Here is a 23,741-nt window from a genome sequence, read left to right as displayed (position 1 = left end):
TTGTAATCAGGCAAGTATCTAATCCGTGTAAAAGTAAAATAAAAGCCGTGGTGGCCTAGTGGTTTGACCTATCGCCTCTCAAGCAGAGGATCGTGGGTTCAAACCCCAGCTCGCACCTCTCAGTTTTACGAAATTCATGTGCGGAATTATATTTGAAATTTACGACGAACTTTACGGTGAAGCCGCACAAAACCTGAGAAGCAATTCAATGGTGCTTGTGAAGTTCCCAATCCGCACTGGGCTCGTTCTGAGAGGAGGCCTGTGCCCAGCAGTGGGACGTATATAGGCTGGGATGGAAGTATCTAATCAAGATGTTTAAAAGATGCGTTTGACAATAAAAAAAATATATATACCTAGGCCTTTAATGGAAAATTTTGCCGTGTAGGTACGCCAATGCTAGCTATAATTATAAATAAACCCGCGTAGCTCACCCAAAAACTATGAGATTTGATTTTTCGGAGACCTCACGCTACACTAGCGCCTCTAGCGGCGAATTCATTCGCGATTAGCCCTCATTCGAAAATGCTGATTTTGTTTTATTTGTATCATGACAAAAAGTCATATTGTGTTAAAACTAAAAAAAGATAAAGAAACGTTATATTATTACAGTAAGGTTTATTTTTTACTGATGGTTATTCTATAGATAACTTTTTACGGTAAATTTGAAAAGTTTTGCAAGTTGATAACAGAACACAACAGCATATCACGATCGCGCTTCATCGTCAAAACCCGAAACATGCTTCTAAAATCCGAAGGTATTTTTAAGAGCTCACGGAGTGTAATTTTCTGTTCGAAAACACGCATTGACAACCTTTGATTTAATAAATAAATATAGTCAAATACCGTACTTATTACAACTACTTAGTTTGATACTGTTTATAATTGGAGCCCGTGGTGTTGCACACTTACTTACAGATTATATAATAATGCATATTTAAGTTATTACTACATATGTAAAATTAATCAATAAATGACTCGTGAACCTCGTCACTATGCAGCATGGTTAACAAAATATTAGTCAACCATTTTGGCGACAGTAGAATTGGGAAATAAAACAATGGAATTATAAATGATTACCGTATGGTTTTATTAGTTAATAATATGAATGTCTACAAATGTATAAAATATCAGTCACCTTAGCACAAACACGCCAATGAACGATTGATTACTTTCTTAATTTACCTACTGTAATTACTTATTTAAGAAAATACCCCGAAAAAAAATGTTCAATTCGTGAAGCAGAGTTGTGATTCTTGAAAATATAAGCAGTTGTAGGTAACTATGCACTAATGAACTATAAATAGATATTTGTCTTATTTCTCTACTACCAGGCAGCCGCATACTACAGTTACCTATGTTTGTGCAATACATATTAACTGAGATGGGTATTTCTTTCAATATTCAATGGATAGTACGATATTTGTTTTGTTTGGTAACGGATACTGTGTGCTCGAATGTTCGCAACTACAATAATAAACTCGTAGAGTTCGAGTTGAGCATTTTGTGTGGTGTTTGGGATAATTGGACCTTTGTGACATTGTACGAGTATGTATTTTTTTATGAGAAAGAGACGAAGGGCGGGTTCTGCAGGATAACATATATAGGAACATACGTGTCGTACCAACACTGGTTCTGGCCCTTGATCAAGATAGAGCAAAATTTTCTACATAAGGCATCTAAAAGGCGCCATCTAAATTTTATTTTGCACCAAAAACTGGAAAATGGCGCCCCTAGCCATCTGGCGCCTAAAGCGACCACTCCTCTTGCTCTACCCAAAGAGAGCCTCTAGCGCTGTATAGCACAGACGTAGCTGTGGTGCACGGTGGGTAGCGGAGTACGTAAGTAAAGATATTGTAGTTCATTGACATGGAGTTCCGCAAAGTAACACCTGAATAAATCAATTACCTACACAATTACTAACTCGCTGTAGTGAAACAATGCAAAAGCATTAATAGAGTTTGTTCATAATTACGTTTGTAACAATAGTACGTACTTATACTACGTTTAGAATACAATTAGGTTAATTGTATATACAACATCGCCGCAAAATGTAGTTTTTACTCCTTAAGTTGGTTGAAACAGTGTAGGTAAGATGTTTTAAAGGGCTTACTTAAATCAGAGAAATGTAACCATATTTAAGGTACCTAACCTCACGCGAAAGATCCAAACATAACATGGACAAATCAATGTTAAATTTAATGATTATATTTAGATTATAAATATACGAAATTTACCAACAAATACCAAAATATGAATAAATCAGATTCCTTCCTTGAAATTCTACCACATTTTACCTGTTACAACCAATTTGATTTTGCGGTCAAATGCGCAGCACAGAACTGTCATTCGGACAACTAATCAGCAGACGAAATTCAAAAATCGAAGTTCGTATCGTACCGTCCCGCCAACACTTATATTATTTAATACGAGAGTATCGTAGTAGCTCTGCTGTTATGTACCTACGGATCCCTAGTGCGCGAGTCTGACTCACACTTGACGGTTTTATCTATTTAACATAATTAAAGCCTGCTCTATGATTTGCTAAAACAACCGAAAGCTTCCCTCAGCATTTACAAAACCTTCTATCTTGTTAGCACGGTCGTTATTTTCACTCACACCTCGCTCATATCTCATACATAAGTATCTCAGTCATAACAACAAAAAAGTACTAAATTTTGTGGTTGCTGCTCCGTCGCTTCTTGGGAACTCGGGTTTTTTTCACGTGTACTTAAGGTACTTACATCCACACCGCAGTTAACTTTTGTAGGGCAACATTGCGCAAGTCGAGAAAATTAGGAAACTATCATGTTGTGAATCATGTATTTTTATAATTATATGAACACATAATGCATCTTTTAAACAAATTGATGGTGCTTTTATTAAGCGAGATATTTGAAATTCAAAAAATTTACCTTGTGGTTTAGTTATAGACTAACTCTTTTGCATTGGGGCTCGTTCATACGTAAGTTGTGAAAGAACGTAGGTTCACATAGAAACATAGATTATATTCTTTGCTTAAATAATAAAAATAAATTGCTCCATAGCCTTGCATATTTTTTTTTCATGCAAATGTGTGACACCATAAGAGGTTACAAAAATTAACAACGTGTATAATTATTTTAATAGCTACTTATTTTGTGAAATACCAATAACATATGACCAAAGTTTCTCTTAAAACTATATTAGCACACATGGACGTTAGTATAAATAAAAATAATAAACCTAGGTAAGGTACATTAATTTTAAAATTACTACAAAGTTGAACATAAATAGTATCTATCAAAACCATTTGGAGAAAAAAAAAGTCCTCAAGTGATGCAAAAGATTGATGTGGGACAGATATTTTAGTCTTGAATATTATTCTAGGCATCAAACACGTTTGTTAACTCATATGCGATTGATTTCTAGACATTTTTGATGTGCGTATAAGAACGAAGATTAACCTGTCCTCTCCCAGAGGCACAAATTTGTGCCCAAATTCCTTTGATCCTGTTATCCTGGGAGATGACAGATTAAATAATCAAGCTTCTTATAATTTAAATACAGTACCTACTTGACTATATTTTTAGTATGTCTTTTCAGCTGACATTAAAATATCACGTCGTAATCGATTTAATGAAGCCTTAAAAGTAACAGTTTCGGTTTTAATACTAATCAGTAGATCACAATATTATTATTTTTTACATACATTTTAAGATTTAATTTTCACATAGTAAAATTATATCCCTAGATTTCGTTCAAATTGACTCGAATTTCAAACAATTAATAAATACCTATCTGATTTACTTCAATAATTAATTATATACACATATTCGGAAATTTCATTACAATCCTGTAATATAAACATTAGTGATTCCATTTCCCAACTTACAAAATATACGTATACCTAAGCCTAATTTTATGTACCTAGAGAGGGTAGCTTCACTATAAGATTTAAAGTACGATATTGTATGGATCTATTTAGGTAACTATGTATAGCTAGCTAGCTACAGACTGTATAGGCACACAATATGACCAGTATTTTATAAAAAAAAACTGCGTTTGCATGAGATTTAGTACACGCATCCAAGGTGTCAAGGGATTAAAACACGAATGAATTCTCAAACGCATTCGATACCGAAACATCAGGAGCAATGTATAAATTGGCCATAATAAACATTAAAGTATGCAAATATCAAAAAAGGTTTTCTGGAAACAATATCGAAATCTAATTTTTACAATATACTTCTGTTACTTCCTAATATTCCTATCGATTCAATTTATTTAATGTTTAAAATTGTAAATATTAAAAATTAATCCTTTAATTTCATTTATATTCTTACACGAGTATACACAGTTAATAAGGAGTCAGCAGCATGAAGGGTTTGTAAAGTATACGAGATATAAATTAATATACAATAATTGACTTACAACACTTTGACTTAAAACAATACAGTTAAAGCTAGAGACTTAAAAACTGCTATCTCTGCGCAATTCCCAATGCCTATTTTGCGGGTGACCCCTGACCAGGAGGTGAATATTTATTAAAGGTACTGTCGAACCATTCGATTCCTAGCCCAACATAGACTATTCTCACATACGGTAAGCGTCATAATGATTTTCCTTGTCAAACAATTCTATTTCAGTGAAAGAGTTCCACAGTGGGTCACGGTTCCTTTCGGTAGTAAATCTTTGAGCATGATACGCCAATAAAAGTGACCTAACTCTGCTATCATTTAGAAAATTTAGGTCATGAAAAAGCATAGGTCAAACTACACAATTTCTAAAACACCAAAATTTTAGAAGTCAAATTACAATCTGATATTTTGAATTTCTGGCAATTTGGAAATGACAACATAATAACTGGTTATACTTTTTCAGGTATAAAATATTAGTTATCTTTGTATACCTAGTGCCATCCACGAACACGCGTGATTTTGTCAAAATTAGCCATTAATGACATTGTAATAAGAACCATGGCACGCGCCATCGTGAATGACTCTACCTATATTGGTTAGCGCAACTTACATGCTAATGAGATAACAATTTTCCTTTAAACATACATACTTAGAAATAACGCGTATACATTGCTCGCGTGTTATCATAGAAAGTGTTTACAATACCACGTAACCACTAGTAAAATACATCATAATTATATGTGTACAGTAAACAAAACATATTTAAAAAAAAGACAGTTACTGCACAGTGGATGCTTCCATTTGACCCGTTTTTCTTTGTAGAAGATGCCTATTTCACTTGAAGCGTAATAAAAATTACTCCAAATTATATAAAAGAAGATATTCATATAAAATCAAGCATATCGACACTACTATGAAAAATCTCATATCTCAAATCAATACGTCAACAAATTTGACCCTTAAAACAATCATTAAGTTCACTCGTAAAGATCATCGATTTTGAGAGAGTGTAACATGTATCTGAGGCTCCCCATGAGGCTGGCATAGTCACATTTAGTGTAAGTACTAAAGCCTCGTTAAAATATAAGATAAAAAAAAGGAAAAAAAAGAGGTACCAGCTTTTTTCAAAGTAGTGACGATATATGCTTTATCTTTTGTTATTCATCTACAATATAATTATTTAAAAATTAAAGCCATTCAATATTTCTTCCAACTTCATAATATTCATGTTTGTTTTGTTTAAGACTTAACTGTACAGAATTAACTGTACATGATTCTACAATTATCAAAAAAAAAAAACATTAGAAAAAGTATCAAAAAAAAAACCTAGCTGCATCTGCAAGACTTAAGTTGATGGTTAATATATTTGAGTTCTGCTGCTTATTTTAGGTGGTGCTTTAAAACTAAACACCTTAAAGATAAATATTTAAATACATTAAATAACAGTTTGCAGGCTATCAACCGCCTCCATAAGACTTGGTACTGAATCCACTTTCATACCTCGTTTGCGTAGATCATTCAATTCTTGCACCAACTTTGATTTATCTCTTCCTAGTGTTTCCCTGAAATTTAAAAACATAATTTTGTCTGTATCTAGGCTGGCAACAGCAATTCTAAATTGCCAAAATTTTCCAAGTGTGAGGCAGTACCGGGCCATTACGACCTAGCTGGTTAGTTTTCAATATTTTGATTTATTAATTATAATTGTATGTTAGTCTGTAAGGTATTTATTTATTATGGGCCATGTAGCCCGAAATAAAAGATTGTATTATTATTATTATTATCGCTACTTCTAGAGGTACATAACTACTAAAATTACACATAAAAACGAAGGGCTGGTCAGTTCACGTGTCGGCAGCAGATTCACCTTGGTAGTCCACTTTGTGGCCCGCGTGCCTGAGTTTATCCTGACATGGTCTATATGTACGTGTAAGGCACACAAAGAACAAGTGTGAATTTTATCTATGTACAGTTTTTAGGTTGCATAAACATAGAACAAGGTTATTCAGATTACGTCATCAAGTCTCGTGATCGTGACCGCTTACGCATCTATTTAACATTGTAAGTAGGTTTACTTACATTGCCTTTTTAATACTGATTAATGTTGAGATTATCAGCTGCACAGGATTAATGTTATATGCTGATTTGAAGTGCTTTTTTATCCTTTATTAACTAGTTAATGACTGCCTGATAATGGTTTTGTTTGTTTACTTATAGATAAAAATTACGTGTCAATAGTGAAGTACTTCTTATCTAAGATAATTGTAAAAGTAGACTATTGTCGGTGTGAATGGAATAATCTATGTCACATGATAATAGTATAATACATGATCTTTAGATAAAGATATACAAATGAGTCCAATGAGCCTCGAATGGAGACCACAGACGCGAAAACGTAGTGTAGGGCGTCCTGAGACACGGTAGACAGATGACCTTAGGCTCGCTAGCGGCGGATGGATGCGAGGGGCTGAAGACAGAGTGTTGTGGCGTGCCTTAGAAGAATCCAATGTCCAGCAGTGGACTACTGTAGGCTGATGATGATGATACAAATGAGTATTATTTAGAAAGTTAACATCTCCGCCAGTATAAATCCCATGGCACAGACCTCTCAAAATAAGAGGGCTTGGGCTCTAGTTCTCATGCGGGCCCAGTGTTCATTGAGAATTTCACATAAACCACCAAATTAAAACTTGTGGTAAAATTCAAATCAAATTTTGCATGTAAATGCCGAAAACTTACGGGTGTGAGTCTGGATTTAAACCCATGAATCTCACAATCCATTGCTTGAGAGGACATAGGTTAAACTACTAGGCTACTACTCATATATCTAGAAAATACTTACCATATTGATATGCATGTGTGTAGCAATGGTATATAGATTAGTAACAGATCGGAGTCGCTGACTGCTTCGTAGCGCTTCAGCGCCAGTTGCGCCCAGCGCTCGACTGGTCCAGCCAGGGTTCCTCCGCTGACCCCTGCACAAGCCACCACGCGACACAGGGCACTCAACACCGCGCGAGATCTGTCTGTGTACACCTGAAATTAGTATTAAAGAAGATTGTTTACTAAACAATCATTATTTTGATTTCAACTGGTAAATACAACATAACTTCTTTTTTTCAAATATGGCTATTAAGTTAGAATTACATTATATACTTAACAAATTGTTAAAGACTCCCATGTCATTGGGATTTGCGCTGTCATTGTTCTTCCACCATTACATCTCTTATTTTATTTTCAACATTTTTTTTTACTGGTGAAAAACCCACTACACACTGGCCAAATTGTTTTTTGATGGACGGAGTCATTTAAAAAACAATTTATTATTATTATTATATAAAACATTGTCTATTTGTACCCCATCCACCCACTGTGATTCAAAATCTTTGATATCAGTTGACAAAATCCACAATCATAATTATTATAATATTAAGTTGCCAGCAGTGTTCACAGGGTTTATGTTTGTGTTTGAGAACTTGAAACTCTCCATTGTGTGTGTCATCAGCTGTGTAACTACAAAACTTTAATTTGGAGACAACAAATACAATTCAACATAAATATGATAAGCTTATTTCCGACTATAAGCAATATAATCATTTATACTGTGAGTCACATATTAGGTATCGCTTTTGTTTTTACCTACTACCTACTAAGTCCAGACAATAGGCAATTTATTTATTGTTTATTATGTCCCATTGCAGAACAAAGAAAAACTTAGAAACAATTACAATCAATTTCAGAAAGATGAAAGTTGTCAACAATATTATTATGCAAATCATACTCTTAAAATATTGTTGAGGATGCTTCGGCTTACATCTGATCTCACATTAATTGATGATGAATAAATTTTACCAAGTCTTGTAAAATAAAAGGTTAGTGATTTACCTTATTTAACAATCGAAAACTTGTTTCTAATATAAAAAGTGCTTGGTCAAACTGGCCCTCATTGATGAGTCTTCTTGCATCAGCCAGCTCAGCATCCTGGAAGAATGCAATAGCGGCCTGGGAGTCCCTCAAGCGTGACTCGCCAGCTATCAGCTCCAGCAGTGACTCAAAGGCTGCACATCTCGTGGATATTAAGCTCGGGTCAAAGTTCCCTACCATCATCTATAATAACAATATTTCAATAATGAGCACACATTCAATAAGTAGTCTTATTATTAGTCTTTAAACAATATAGCCTGCTAAAACCATTTGTATATAGAAACGCCCACTTTGCACTTCCTTCTAGACTAATTAATTTAACATGACTCATACCTTTCTTGGGAACGATATATTGACTAAGAGCGCGGGGAAATCCTTCTTGAGCCCATTGTATAAGTCCAAAAAATGGGTGTATCTTCGCTCTACATTCGCTGGATCAGGATCAGAAACATTTGATTCCGTAGAATCCTGTCTAACTTGTAACATATAGGCAACAAACTTTTTTTCATTCTCACTACCCGTAGAAATTCTAGAGGACACTATCTCAAACTTCAACATTGTTATGTAGGGATAAAGTTGGATGAACACTTCCTTGCTCAAGCTCAACGCGATAAAAAATAACATTCAGTAATAACGGAAACAATAACAATGATATGGAAATGACAGTAGCTCAGCGAGACATAACAAACAAATGCAAATGAATGACGTACGTCCCCATTTAGTGTTGCCAAAGCAACTAAACAAAAAAAGGCCACATCGTCTAGTAAAATACAACGAAATATGTACAATACAATACAATCTCTGTATTGCAGACTATAACATAGCCAGCAGTACAGAAAACACAGCTATATAGAATTTTTCTAATGTAAGCAATAGGAGGCCTTCGAGAATCGTTTTTTTCTGTTATGAACATACACCGACGTTATTACGATTACGATAGACACCTCGACAAATAACACCTTTACTGCCAAGTGAAGTTGAGGTCTTATTTGCATTTTTTTTTGTTGAAGCCTGTGTTGATATTGCGTTGTTAATATGGCTAGCCAGTTGCTTTGCTTGAACTTGGCTTAACACGCTGCCACGTGTCTAGATATTTAAAATTTTAATTTAAAAGTAGTACTGTCTGTTACCTCTTCACGAATACATTTTACTATTTTATACTTTGAATTTGTCATTTTCATTTCAACAAAGTAGGTAAGAACATTTTTTATTTTATCAGACTAATTCAACAATTAAGTCAATGCATTATGTAACAGTTTAAAACACAAATTTTTTATCACGTATAAAATGTTGCCCTGTACGGAACTTAAAAAGTAGTTTGCAAATGTAGTAATCTCTACTTGTTTATGGCATGTTTAAAAAAAGGAAAAAGTGATTTATTACGTCGCACTGACTTAAGAAACTATATTATTAAAACCAATTCGATGTTCATCTGACTTTACTTTAGAGCCTGGCCAAGCTAAGCCTGCAACGGAATAATTTGGCAACACTGTATTTTAACGTCAAATGACGTTCATAATATGCGTTACATTTGCAGTGTTACCATATTATTCTCTGCAGAGTTAGCTTGGTTCGGCTCTATTTCAATGGAAAAATATAACCCCACCAACTATTGGGTAAGCGACTATATGGATTTTTTTCGAAGCCAAATATACAATGGTCACAGAATATATAATAGTACTAACGTACAGAATGGCCACGCTCCGCCCCGCACCGGTTCGAGTTACCCCACCCCTCAAGCGCAGATTGCAGGAAAACCGCAGGAAACCAGTCGGGTACGTAGTATCTCTGTAGTCTGTGGTCGGGTACGCGACGCGATGTATGTCGGCCGCACGTCACTAAGTTCGGGAGCAATAATTTTGCGAAATCGTAACGGTACTCTACCAACTTCCCTTTTCTAAATAAATAATGATTTCTGAAATTATCGTGATTAATACATGAAATAAATATCTACCGAATAATTATTTTAAGTTTGTAGTCGTATATCTATTGTAATTGAAAATAATAATGCTTAAAATACGCAAACAGACACATTTTAAGTAGGTTTAAATAAATCGAGGATATTCTGGCAGAACCGGATAAGTACTCAATATTTATTTTTTATACGGTTTTGCTAGATAAATAAAGCAGAAAACATTGAGTATGTCTATAAATGTAACTTTAAAAAAAATGCACTTAAGTATTCTGTTTTGCCAACCCTCGAAATAGGTAAGATTAACGATTACATTTATTTGCACATATCTAAACCTGGCCCCCTGTGACATGGTCTAACCAATAATGATGTCCTCAAAAAGGATCTCCTTTTGAACAGCATTACTCCCGACATCTTCCGGGAAGTAAAAACAGCACTCACATCGAATTTCGACACGTGCACATATAGCGATATACGCACAAAATTACTAGACTTTACCGCGTCAAGAGAACACAATATCGAGCTCTCACAGTTTTGGAACTGTGTTAGACATGAAAAAGAATCGATAGAACACTACGCCAGCCGACTAAAGAGCTTAGTGCAGAGACTCGTGCGCACATTCAAAACCAGATACTCATCCTCATCAGGCTGCCAGCAACAGCGTCTACAAGAATTTCTTTTCACTAACCGGATCACACCACTTACCACTACTGGCAAATCACCAGCTGAAATCATGTTTGGACGGCAGCTAAATTTTTTGTTTTCGAACATACGATCAAACAAACGAAGAACCTGGCAGTACCAACACATACAAGCCACTTTAAATGAAACCACGAATAAAAATTTAGAGTATACGCCTGGTGGCGCAATTTATCACAGAACAAGATTGCAGAAAACCTGGCAACCAGGAGTCGTAACCTAACGGAAGCATCGTTATGCTTACATCATTTCAACCCCAAGAGGTGATAATATTCGCCGGCATGCTGATCATATCCGTCCTAGACTGCCATCGGGATTACTACCTGGGAACTCACCATTAGAAAACTCACATCAAGCATCATTGACAGATAGTCCTCCAGACACTGTCATCACCCTTTCGAATACCCAATTCGACTCCTACTCAAACACCAACGCCGCTAAGCATTCCCTTAAGTGCGGAAGATTCTTCACCACCTGAGAGCTCTTCTCCATGCAGCCGACACCCAAGTTCAGTAGCATTACCACAAGAGAACACCCAGGGGGCACCACGTGCTGTCATGATCACCCCGGCTACACGACGATGAAGTCACCGGACAGTACGACCTCCTCGTCGACTCATTGAGAAGATGTAACGTGTTAGGGATGAAAAGGGACGAATGTAGTAATTTCTTCTTGTTTATGGCATGTTTAAAAAACGGAAAAAGTGATTTTTATTACGTCGCACTGACTTAAGAAATTAATTTATAAAACCATTTCGCTGTTCATCTGGATTTACTTTAGCAAATTTAGCTAAAAATTATTAACTTGGCAGCACTAGGATTGTGTCAGGATTGACAATGTCACTGACATATGTCAAATAATAAAACTGTTTAAGAAAGCATTTAAAACGAAAACGTGCTGTTCTGACTACGTATGACTAAAATGTGTTATTCTATTTATTAATGAAATCAAGATCGTTCATTCACCATTACCTCTCATATTTCGTTTTCTAGAATTTTTTTACCGTACACCGGCAAAAACTACTAGACACTGGCAAAATTGTCCTCCGATGGACAGAGCCATATTTATTTAAAAAAACAACAATAATGCTATTAATATTTTATATAGGTTGAATGTTGGTTGAATGGCAGAAATCCTTTCAGGAATAAGTCCACCTTTGTAGTTACTATTTTATGTAACCTTTTTGTATTTCCTTTTGTGCAATAAATAGTACTTAGATTATGGGGCTGTTTCACCATCCATTGATTAGTGCTAACTGGCGGTTAGGTGTGAGGCCGTCTCTATTTGTTTTGTTCGAATAGATAGACGGAGACGGCATCACAATTAACCGTCGGTTAACGCTAATCAATGGATGGTGAAACAGCCCCTAATTCTATAAGCAAAAAAAATTTATCACATACCTAACTCCAAATACTTTTCGACACAAAGAATATATTTTTGCGTGACACGTTATTTTACAGTCATGGTATGATACTTAGTATGAGACGATGTAATGGTAGAGACCTTAAAGTTTAAAGAGTTCTATATTTTGACATAAGTACCTAGCTACCTGAAAATTTTAACGGAACCTATCAACAGGACTATGTATCATACAGCTGTTTTGTCTAAATAAGACTTGGATATAGTGGAGGGTGGTGCAAGGTATCCCCCATTTAGATTACCAATCTGCCGCACTTGATTAAAAATCCCAAGGGGATCCTCTTGGGCTCCTTATATAAGTATATAAAAAAACTTTATATTTCGAAAAGCTTCTGTTTAGGTACCAGGGGCGTTAGAAGTGGGAGGTAGATATATACGTACTTTTTAAATACTTTTTTTTAAAACTGGCAGTTAATTAAAAGATGTCAAACTAATTTATGAGATATCAAAGTGCGTGTTTTACTTTTGTAAAGACATCTAACATCAAGCAATATGCGACTTGTTAGGTTTTTACCTTTTATTCAAAGATTTCAAAATGTTCGGTACTTTACTGTTAAATCTCCACTTTATGGACACAGATGGTTTCCAGACACGGAATATCTACAAGAGTTTAGTGGTCCAGCCATGTGGTCAACTCCGGCCATGGAGAAATACTACAAAATAGTGTATCACGGTAAGCTACCACCTGTCGAGCGCAAAGTCACTAACATGATAATCAATTTTGGACCTCAACACCCTGCAGCCCATGGTGTACTGCGGCTGATCCTCGAATTAGATGGGGAATATGTAGTAAGAGCTGATCCTCACGTAGGATTTTTGCATAGAGCAACAGAAAAGCTGATGGAGAATAAACATTACAACCAAAGTTTACCGTACATGGATCGTCTCGACTATGTGTCATCCCTAGTGAACGAGCAAGGGTTTGCTCTCGCTGTGGAAACTTTGTTAAATATCGAGGCACCACCTCGAGCTAAAGCGATCAGGGTCATGTGTGCAGAGCTGACTCGAATAGCCAATCATCTTCTGAACATTTCGGGGACAGTACTAGACGCAGGTGGTATCACACCCTTCTTCTGGATGTGTGAAGAAAGAGAAAAGTTATACGAGATGTTTGAAAGGCTTTGTGGTGCTCGAGTACATTGCGCCTACATACGACCTGGAGGTGTATCACAAGATATACCTATTGGATATATGGATGATGTTTACGAATTCTGCGCAAAAATTGGAGAAAGACTGGATGAAACTGAGGATTTAGTTACAGGTAATCGTTTATATTACGCGCGAACAGCGGGAATAGGTGTGGTGAGTGCTCATGAAGCGATCAGTTTGGGTTTTACTGGACCGATGTTGCGGTGTACGGGGGTAAAGTGGGATATAAGAATAAACGTACCCTACGATGGTTATGATTTATACGACTTCGATGTGCCTGTGGGGACTTTCGGCGATTCTTATGACCGACATCTTCTTCGCAACGAGGAGATGCGTCAGTCGTTGAGAATTCTGAACCAAGTGATTGATACGATGCCCGAGGGGGAATATAAAACGGACGATTCAAAGTACTGTTTACCTTCAAGGGCAGAGATGAAAACTTCGATGGAATCCCTAATTCACCATTTCAAGTTATGCACTGAAGGGTATGCTGTGCCACCTGGGGCGACTTACACGTGTGTGGAGGCACCTAAGGGGGAATTTGGTCTGTACATGGTGGCCGACGGAACCTCGCGGCCGTACCGTGCGTTCGTGAGACCCAGCTGCTACACTCACATGGCAAGTTTGGCAGTGATGGCCAAGAGGAACATGCTCGCTGATGTCACCATAATGATTGCTTCTATCGACGTTGTTTTTGGTGATATTGATCGTTAGATTCATAAACAAATATTTTGTGAAATAAAATACTGAAACATTAAATGCAAACAATTTATTTAACAATATTTTTAATACTTAGTTCTTTGTTACTTGTGTTAATTTAAATTCGCATCTATCAAAATAAATACGTAATCATGGTTACGTACGTACATAACCGTAATAAGCTCATGTAGGTAGGTACTGGCTACGGTATATACTTATTCTTAATCCAGTTTTGGATCTTTCGAAATTGCTTACAATCGTGGACACATTTGATAGGTAGGTATAACTGCTTTGTTAAAATCGTTTTAATTCATACATTGCCATACTTAGGTACCTAGGTATATATCTTGTATTCGTTACCTCAAGACTACCATCTAGCTACCCATAGAGCCCGAGTTCATAATTTGATTTAATTGAAATATCAATAATATCTCAAGATTAATTTCGGTAAAACCGAACAGTGACCCTGCTTATAATATTTCCAAAAACGTCAGAAAATAGTTCATACAACTCTCTAAACATGCTGTAGGTAAACATGCTCATGTGTGCAATTAAATTGAATGCGCGTAGTGTCCAGTGTAGCATAGCAGATAAAATTTAAATTGTAAAAGTAATGGTAGCAAAATCATAATATTACAACTAGGTACGTATAGGTATAATTATAATATATAGCCGGGAGATTTGTTATACTTATAATGCTTTTATACATTGTGTCGTCGCTCATCACATTAATATCCTTATTCCTAGATGAAGCAAACGATCAATACAAAGTTATCGTTAGGTACTGCTCGCAACGATTATGTAAATATACAGTCTATAGACACCTAGGAATACACAACTGGAATGTATTGGTTCTTGTAATACAGACAATATATAAATTTTAATATAAAACTAGGTACTTAACTAGAATATGTTTTGATCTACAGTAAATATAGGTACATAAATACCTACGGCACATTTAATACATAATAGAACATATCGTTTAAACGTATCGTATAACGTTATCGTTTAAATATTCAGAGAGCAACACGGCTAGTTAAATTTTTCAAGCCTTAGAAATTTAATGTTTAAGAGCATTCAGAAGTATTTTTATTTAACGTTATCCGACTCACTTTGGAAAAAACTGATGAAACAATAAGTAAAGTCTATAATTGAAGGTGGTCTGGTAACTTTTCATTTTTCATTTCTCCTTTTCCCTAAAACCGCACCCTAGCGAAGCTGGGGCGCGTCGCTAGTTACATAATATATTATATATATAATCCCTCCGTGAAAAAATAAATATCTAACTGATGGTAAAAACCGCACAAAAATCCATAACTTAAGTAATTTTTAAAATCATCGCAAACATACAGACAGGCAGATGCGACGTAGGACATGTTTTATAATATGTGTCTATTGATGCACATGTAATTAACAAAGTGCCTATTCAAATCTTTGCATGCGGGACCCTGTTTGCAGTGCTAATACCGAGTAAAATGTCGCTCTGCACAAGTAGGTACAGTCAAGGAAACTGAATCACTTACCAGGGTGTGCCAGGGTGAACCTTCGTGCTACTAATGTCATGGTGACATCCCATATATCTGCCAAAGAAATCATAGCAACATTGGTTATGAAGAGGTTCCACTCCACCCTGGCTCGTGATTCAGTTTCCTTGACCGTACACACACTATATGACCGGCATGCGCCAATGCATTGGCGCTGCAAGCTGGGCTATTCTTTCCTTAACGTGTGTAACTTAATCAAACAGGAAGTACTTTTCTCAGCAATTATTGTTTGTCATGCAATTATTATTGCCTCCTAGGTAATTTTTACAAACTCTTGATTTATCTAGTCATTTTTATTTATCTGTTTGCTTCAAATCTTACCAGTAAAATGTGTCTGCCCCATTTTAAGTAGTCGGATTGTTTTGAATTTAGGTAGGTATAAAATTTTCTGTTTTAATATAAGTTTGTTTACCTACCTGATGTACTTATAATTCCCAGCTACTTAATTTACTAATCTACTGAATTTCAAATTCATCCGACCACTGGAAAGGAAAAAAATTCGACTAAGTAGCAATATAAAACGGACAACTTATTTACTAAAATACAAACATTGCTAGTTAAATAAAAAAGTAATAAAAAATAATTATGAAAACCATCATCATCATTGCCTACCTAAAACACTGAGTTCCGTGAGTTCTGTACTGTGTCCTGTCAATCCACAACGGAACTCGCAGTTAAAATCCTACATACATATAAGAAAAGGACGGCCACTAGTCAAGGTCAAGTTAATAACTTCGCTCATACTTGCATATAAATAAAATTAACGATCGCATACCCAGTCCTCATCCTTATTCACGTAGCTCATAGGAGACAAATTATAAATAATAAACAATTACTTAGTTAAGCGTATAAATAACATATTTTGGTCCTTTTTACGTTTGATCCATCAATATCAAATTCTCATTCACTGTGACATTTTCTCAGTGGATTCCACATAGATGCAAGAGCAAAGTTTCTGGAAGAATCTGAGGATGCAGCCGGAGAGTAGGTGATAACTGTCGGGTTTTGTCTCCCACTTGACGCAGAGGTAGTAGACAGGGATGCCGGATAGGAGGATTGCGAGTCCTATGACGCTGTCTATTGGTTTGTCGATGGCTGGGATGATGACTAGGCAAGCGATGGCTACGAGGAATAAGTACGGGACGACGATGTTGACTCGAATGGGCCGGGGGATATCGGGGCGCGTTCGCCGCAGCCACAGCATGCCGACCACGGACGCTCCCACCGAAAGCCACAGGGTTTGTGAGAAGTAATTGATCAGAGCGAACACGTTGCTTGTCGACAGCATCAGGAGAGAAAAGAAGCACTGAAAAACATAGAATTGTAAGTATTTAAGTTATCATAGAAAATAAATTGTAGGTTTATTATTATACTGGTAGGTAATAGTCGGAAAGATAGCCATGATCAGTTTTCTCATAGTTTCATCACTACAGGTTAGATGTTACTTATCTAGAAGAACATAGATAAACTAAATCCCATCATAAATCCTGTCCCATAACAATAGGGCCAGACTCATATTTTCTGATTCAGCCCGCAATTTTAGTCGTAGCGTAGTAGAAATAAGCAATCTGAGATATGTATGCATAGGAAAAATTCGTGTCTAGATTCCTGTCCAGCGGTGGTGTAGGGGTTATAGCACGCAGCACGGATTGCTGAGGACCTGGGTTCGATTCCCAGCGCTGGTCTCTTTTTCTGGTTTTTCTGTGCATCTATGTCTCAGTTTGTATTTTCGATATGGTTTCACGGGATTCCCGTAAAAGTAACAAATTTGGAGTTGAAATAAAAAATACAAAAATACTCCAAAAAACCAATCATAAGGTAAGTTTGTGTTAAAAAAAAGTGTTTTTTTGCTGACTGTACTTTTTGTTGACTGTACTTGGACTTTTATCAAATTATTTATTTATTATTTCAATTTACTCTTTATATTTATTTGATTAGGTAGTTCCGTTCGAAGTTCCGTTCTGCGGAGACTATCCTGCCTGGCCAGAACTTCAAAATTTCCCCATCAGACTATTGTATTGTCACCGGATTTATATGTGTCCAAAAATGGTCCAAAAACGATTTGCTAATTTCCAAGCTGTACATACATACTTACATACACGTGAAGATAAATAAAAGCTTGTAAAAAACGGTTAAAAAAGTTTTGATTGTCTTACCGTGAATATGAGCGAAGGTATGGGTGTCTGTTTTTCGATGTGGAACAGCGAGAAGAATGCGGGCATATGGCCCTCTTGCGCACCCGTGGCGAACAACCTCGCTGACGTGAACAAAACTCCATTTACACCACCAAATGTCGACAGTGCCACGAAGACAGGAATCACCCAACTCCAAGCACCGAAGAGTCGGTCGCCGAATACCTGCCAAATAAACATAAGTACATCTAGTTAGTAGATTGGAATCAAAGTTCACAGCGCAGCTCAAGTAGGTAAGTATGTCCAAGCAGTGTCAAAGCACAGAACATAGGCAGAATGGAGTCAATAGGTCATACCACAGCACGCCTGGTGGTAACACGAGCGCTAATGCACAAAATATCCACGAATATCTAATATTTATAGTATCAACTAGGCATTGCCCCGCAAGCGACGATTGACTATTTTGACGGCCAAGTGACGTATTTTTACAACATTGCTGAATACATACATTGCAATGGAAAGTTCCTCCATTGACCAGATACACATACCTAAACCTTTACCTCCATACTAAGTTAATTTATCAGTCATCTTCTTTCTTACTGCGAATAATACCATGTAGATATTTTTCTTAACATTTGACTTTGATTTAACGGGTTCAATGCACGTGCACTAACTATCCGCTACCACGTGTACCTACCTATCTAAGTATACCTACTCTGTTTATCTCTTATTTACACAAACTGATAGGTACAAAATGTGCTCAAGTGTATTATACAACATGTAACAAATCACTTACTGACCGGTCAGTAGTTATCGCATAATTAATTATAAGCAACTATTTATTAATAGAATGGTGCCAGTCGCTACTGAACTCATTACCTACTGAGGAAATGCTACCTACCTTACTATTATTCTGTTATATAATTTTAATATCAGGTCTTTCCTGTGACATCGTTATCTTAAGTTAAAGCAAATTAATATCACACTACCTATAAGTACCGACATAAATACCTGGGAGGTACCTACTGTATAAAGTATTCGAATGGCTAATTCCGCTTTTACAATTTAAAAGATATTGCACATAGCCAAATATTATGATTCAAATATCATAAAAATCAGTTCTTATTAATCTGAACAACCATTTTATTGTTTTGCTAAGTGAAAAGCAGACGTTATAACGTTAACTCATTTCAAATATTGGTGGTGCCTAATTGCGCTTAAAAATAATCAGAAAATGCACTTAGCTGCGCCGTTTCATACAAAGTCGTCTAGTGTTGGCACAGACAGTAGAAAATACATAAATAAAGGTAAGCTTACTACGATTTACTGCCGAAAAATATTTTTAGATAGGTAGCTTGATTTCTTTTACATGTTTTACGATTCCCAAACTCCCGCACGGGTTATAATATCCACGTTTATTACGCTAATAAACCAAACCAAATTGCATCAACATCAACATTTTTCACTCCCCTATAAAAAGTGGCGAGATATGAAAGTTCTATAGTACTTACAACTGCGACAGCAGGATTTGAGGCCATCTCGATTTTGGACACGACAGCGAAGTAGGCCAAGTTTGCCATGGCATAAATGATGGTCACGAGGGGCATGGCGATCCATATTGCGCGAGGCAAGTTCCTGAAACACATAGCGAAATGCGTAACGCATAAAAATGTTATGAGCAGGCGGCAGGCGATAACAATAGATTGCGAACGCTTGAGAATTGCGGTCCATTATCCCCCAGTTTTGTATCCTTCTTCTCTTCCTCTGATCTTCCAAAGGAACCTAAACCAAACCGCATGAAAACTATACACGCAGATGAGTTGTGAAAAATTGGAAAAATTCGACAATATTGAGTTAGTAGTACTTATATACCTTAATACATATAACATAAGTGTCATGTCGACATCTTATGCAGCGAAATATTTTTTTTCTCAAAAAATCAACTTCTAAACATAATCAACAGATAGGTACAGTCGATAATAAAAGTGTTTCCATCAAAACCTGGTAGGTACTTTCAAATATCTAGAAACTTGAAATGACAACACAATCAACCAGAAAATTCTAAAATGTCTGCCTGTTTGTGTCAGTAATGTTCTAAAACAACCCCACACTGCGAACAATTTTTGCTTAAGAGGGGGGGGGGGCTCTGCGAACACACCTAGAAATTTATATGGAACCCTCGGTGCGTGAGTCCCACTCGCACTTGGCCAATTTTTTACACATTCAATGAATTAAAATTTTAAGCCAAATTCAAAGTCAAAGTTAAAATATCTTTATTCAATTTAGGCTATAACAAGCACTTATGAATATAAAAAAAAATCTACCACCGGTTCGGAAAAACCTCTGTTGAGAAGAATCCGGCAAAAAAATAGTTTTAATCCCGCTTAGATACGGATATTAATATTTTATTACTTCAGTCACAATCATTAAGTGTGAGAAAAGGTATGTTTTTTTATTTGAATTGCAAAGATGTAAATTGTTCGATATATCAAGACCCAATGTGAAAATGAGATTCCCGTGGTTTCTCGCGAACTGTTAATGGAGATAAACGACTATGAATAATACATGCAATAGGGCGAGTGCTAAGGAATGGGCACAAGACACTATCATCCACTGTTGCTATAGTTGGGTAATGGGTAACGAAGGCCCTTTTAACGTCTTTATCGAATAAACAATACGGAACATTTTACTTTGGCTCAGGGATTTTTTTCGTTCTGCAATTATCCATGTAAGGATAAATAGCGTAATTATTATGGCTGAAATTATCTTAGTTGAATGAAACAAACGTCCATTAAACTTAGTGTCAAGGTGTTAACTTACTTTACTTATTAAATTACAAATTGTGCATTTGTGTCTGCTCAGAATGCCCTGCAGCAAACTCAACGAATTAATAAAAAACTCGATTGGAAAATAAAATATAACGCAACTAGCTTTCTGCGACTTCGTCCGCGTGGAATAGTAACTTTGGAAAGTATTTAATTTATTTAGGGTAGGTACCTATTCTGCCAATAATAGCACATAGAAACCTCTACGGTTTACTGAAAATAAGCTATTTTAATACATGCTTTATATCTAAACTATTTTGTTTTGTTCTTCCATTCTTTCTAAAACATAAATATTTTGCGGGTAGCCATATTTTAGCAATACGACGTGTAACTCGTATTATTTTCCTTACTTTTATTCTTTTTATTAATTCTATTGCAAAGATTGCCTGGAAGAAATCGCGCTGAAGCGATAAGGCTGCCTATCGATTACCTTTGAAATTTTCTATGTACCTGTTTTTTCTGTACTGCTTACTATCTTATGATGTTCAATAAGGAGTCATTGTATACAGGGTGGAAAGTTGAGATGAGGCAGCAAGGGCAGCTACTAGATCCCTTGCTGCTACGCGAAAATGCTCTTAGGAGACCTTTACTAACTTTTTGAGCGATGACAATCGACATTCACAGATTTTTGATAAGATGTACAGTCAGCGTGAAAATCGACAAATTTGACTTTTATTATAATGCCAATCGGTCCCATTTCTATCAAGGATTAAAACACTCTGAGACCAACTAAGCTTAGAGTACTAGAACATCACAAATCAAAGAAAACTTTTTCCATACAGTTCGTACCCACCTACTAATTTGCAAAGTGAAACTTTTGCATGTTGTTTTTATACGAATATGAATCCTTTATGCTTAAAGAAAATTAAACAGTATGTAGACAACTGAAAACTGAACATTTTAACTAAAGTTAGTGTCTTAACCCAGTATTGCTGCCCCGTCTCAACTTTCCACCCTGTATGTATTGTATTGTATGTACCTTTATACAGCGTGTATTGTTGATATAGCCTCAAACGTAACCAGAAGGAGAGTTAAGTGTGAAACCGATATTATAACAAAACAAATCGTTAATTTAAAATTAATATAATTATTTTTTTCGAGCAGCAATGTAATGCGTATGAGAGAAGCGTTCTGTGACAGCTGTCACATCAACAAGTGGGATGTTTTTTAAACTAACCAAACGAATAGTAGATATATTGCGCAAGGAAAATAATACCTCAGTCTTAATTTTTTTACTGAAACATAATAAAGTGTGGTTATTAGGGCCTTCGACTAACACACACACTACACTTACACTACACTTAAAGTTTGAGGTTGTATAAAAAATACAAGCTGTATAATTCACTATGTAAAGTGGTATATAAATGGTCTCGATTTCTTCCAATGGACATTGAAACTCACTACTGCTAATACCACTTTCATTTGAAAAGCAGAACCAAACAAAGGGACGCGTACGCTCGAAAAGTGTTTACAAACCTCTCAAGGGAGTCGCTTCAAGGAATTTAAAAGTCAATTCCCAACACAATTACTGAATTACCATTCCGTCTAGTTGTTTTATTATCCTCGTGGCTTCATTGCAATTCATTGTCCCACTAAATGTGTGGCAATCCTACTTTATGTTTAAAATTTAATTCTATTGTATGTATATACCTATAGGTATATATCTTTAACCCCCGACGCAAAAAGAGGGGTATTATAAGTTTGATCGCTATGTGTGTCTGTATGTCTGTCTGTCTGTCTGTGTGTGTGTGTGTGTGTGTGTGTGTGGTGTGTGTGTGTGTGTGTGTGTGTGTGTGTGTGTGTGTGTGTGTGTGTGTGGTGTGTGTGTGTGTGTGTGTCTGTGGCACCGTAGCTCTTGAAGGGTGGACCGACTTGATTGTAGTTTTTTAAATTGAAAGCAGGTTTTCTAGCGATGGTTCTTAGACATGTTTTATCAAAATCAACTTTTTGTTGGCTATAGACGGAAAAATCTGTACTTGACGACCTTGGATGAGACGTGGACGTTCTTTATGAATATAGTATATTTATTCGAATAATTTAAAGTGATTCAAAAGCACTAAAACAATTCTGGTGAACAGTAAAGTCCCTTTTGGTTCGGACTGTTTCATAAAAAGGTACTGACAAGTTATCCTTGTCGCAAAACGCTATAAATGTATATTATTTCTAAGAGTAACTACCTCGACAATCGTGCTTTTGTACAACAAGGCCTATTGAGCTCGTTATTTTGTTCTTGGAATCTATCCGCTTTGTACATTTATATTATCAGATATATATAGGTACCTACAAATAAAAGCAATAGTATATACAGGTCGTGCGCTTGGTATTGAAAATGTAAATACTTACGAGGGTCATTTTGCATCGAGCTTTGCATGAAGTTTCCTCCCTCTTTTTGCGTCGGGGGTTAAAAAGCAACCAGTTACCTAAGTTTACTACTCGTAGCTTACACCAAAACATAAAGCTGATTGCTTTTTACGTAGCGTATACAATATAATTATGTTATATGTGTTGTTGTTACTATGTTATATTGTTGTAATCATGAGTTATGTTATTGGGCTGTTGTTATGTTATGTATTTCGTCCATTATGTTCCTAAAAACGTTACGTTACGTTACTTACTTTTGACTGTCGTTTTATCAATAACATATATCACACGACTATACGTTAACATAATTCCTATAGTATCCGCCACTAGCTATTCCGTCCATCTAGTCACTAGAAAAGTAAAAGGTGGTCTACAATATAGTTTTGTAAATTCCCTGCACACAATGAAATAACGATTTGTTAAATTTAGATTACCTACTTTAAATTCTCTAAGATTATTTAATTAAAATGAACGCGTGGGTCTTAATTATCATTGTAGACTTACTTGTAAGGATCCTGCAGTTCCTCAGTGACGAAGTTTAGGTAGTTCCAGCCCCGAAGGCGAAAAGACCGGAGTAGAAAGCCAGGCCACCTTCCGACTCCGTAATCACCATCCCAGGCGTCTTCGAAGTTCTCCGTGTGACCTAATACATGGAGTTATGTCTGGTTAGAATTTTTATC

At 36.1% G+C, this 23,741-nt stretch overlaps 2 protein-coding genes and 1 pseudogene across 2 annotated transcripts; 1 reads left to right on the top strand and 2 right to left on the bottom strand.

Moving 5' to 3' along the window:
* Positions 1-1,063: 1,063 nt before the first annotated feature.
* Snx21 (Sorting nexin 21) lies at positions 1,064-9,025 on the bottom strand. Its single transcript, XM_074085855.1, has 4 exons — positions 8,655-9,025; positions 8,283-8,504; positions 7,240-7,433; positions 1,064-5,959 (listed from the first exon to the last, which is right to left on the bottom strand). Exons 1-4 carry the CDS (start codon positions 8,943-8,945, stop codon positions 5,833-5,835), a joined length of 834 nt encoding a protein of 277 aa, XP_073941956.1. The 5' UTR covers positions 8,946-9,025; the 3' UTR covers positions 1,064-5,832.
* A 3,787-nt stretch (positions 9,026-12,812) lies between these two features.
* On the top strand, positions 12,813-14,214 carry LOC141426239 (NADH-ubiquinone oxidoreductase 49 kDa subunit-like). Its single transcript, XM_074085089.1, has one exon. It carries the CDS (start codon positions 12,844-12,846, stop codon positions 14,212-14,214), a length of 1,371 nt encoding a protein of 456 aa, XP_073941190.1. The 5' UTR covers positions 12,813-12,843.
* A 2,146-nt stretch (positions 14,215-16,360) lies between these two features.
* The window catches only part of LOC141426105 (large neutral amino acids transporter small subunit 2-like), a 9,272-nt pseudogene continuing 1,891 nt past the window's right edge, over positions 16,361-23,741 (bottom strand).

Source organism: Choristoneura fumiferana, chromosome 3 (assembly GCF_025370935.1).
Source record: "Choristoneura fumiferana chromosome 3, NRCan_CFum_1, whole genome shotgun sequence".
Lineage (NCBI taxonomy): Eukaryota > Metazoa > Arthropoda > Insecta > Lepidoptera > Tortricidae > Choristoneura > Choristoneura fumiferana.
The sequence above is the reverse complement of the archived record's forward strand: the minus strand, read 5'-3'. Positions and strand labels throughout refer to the sequence as shown.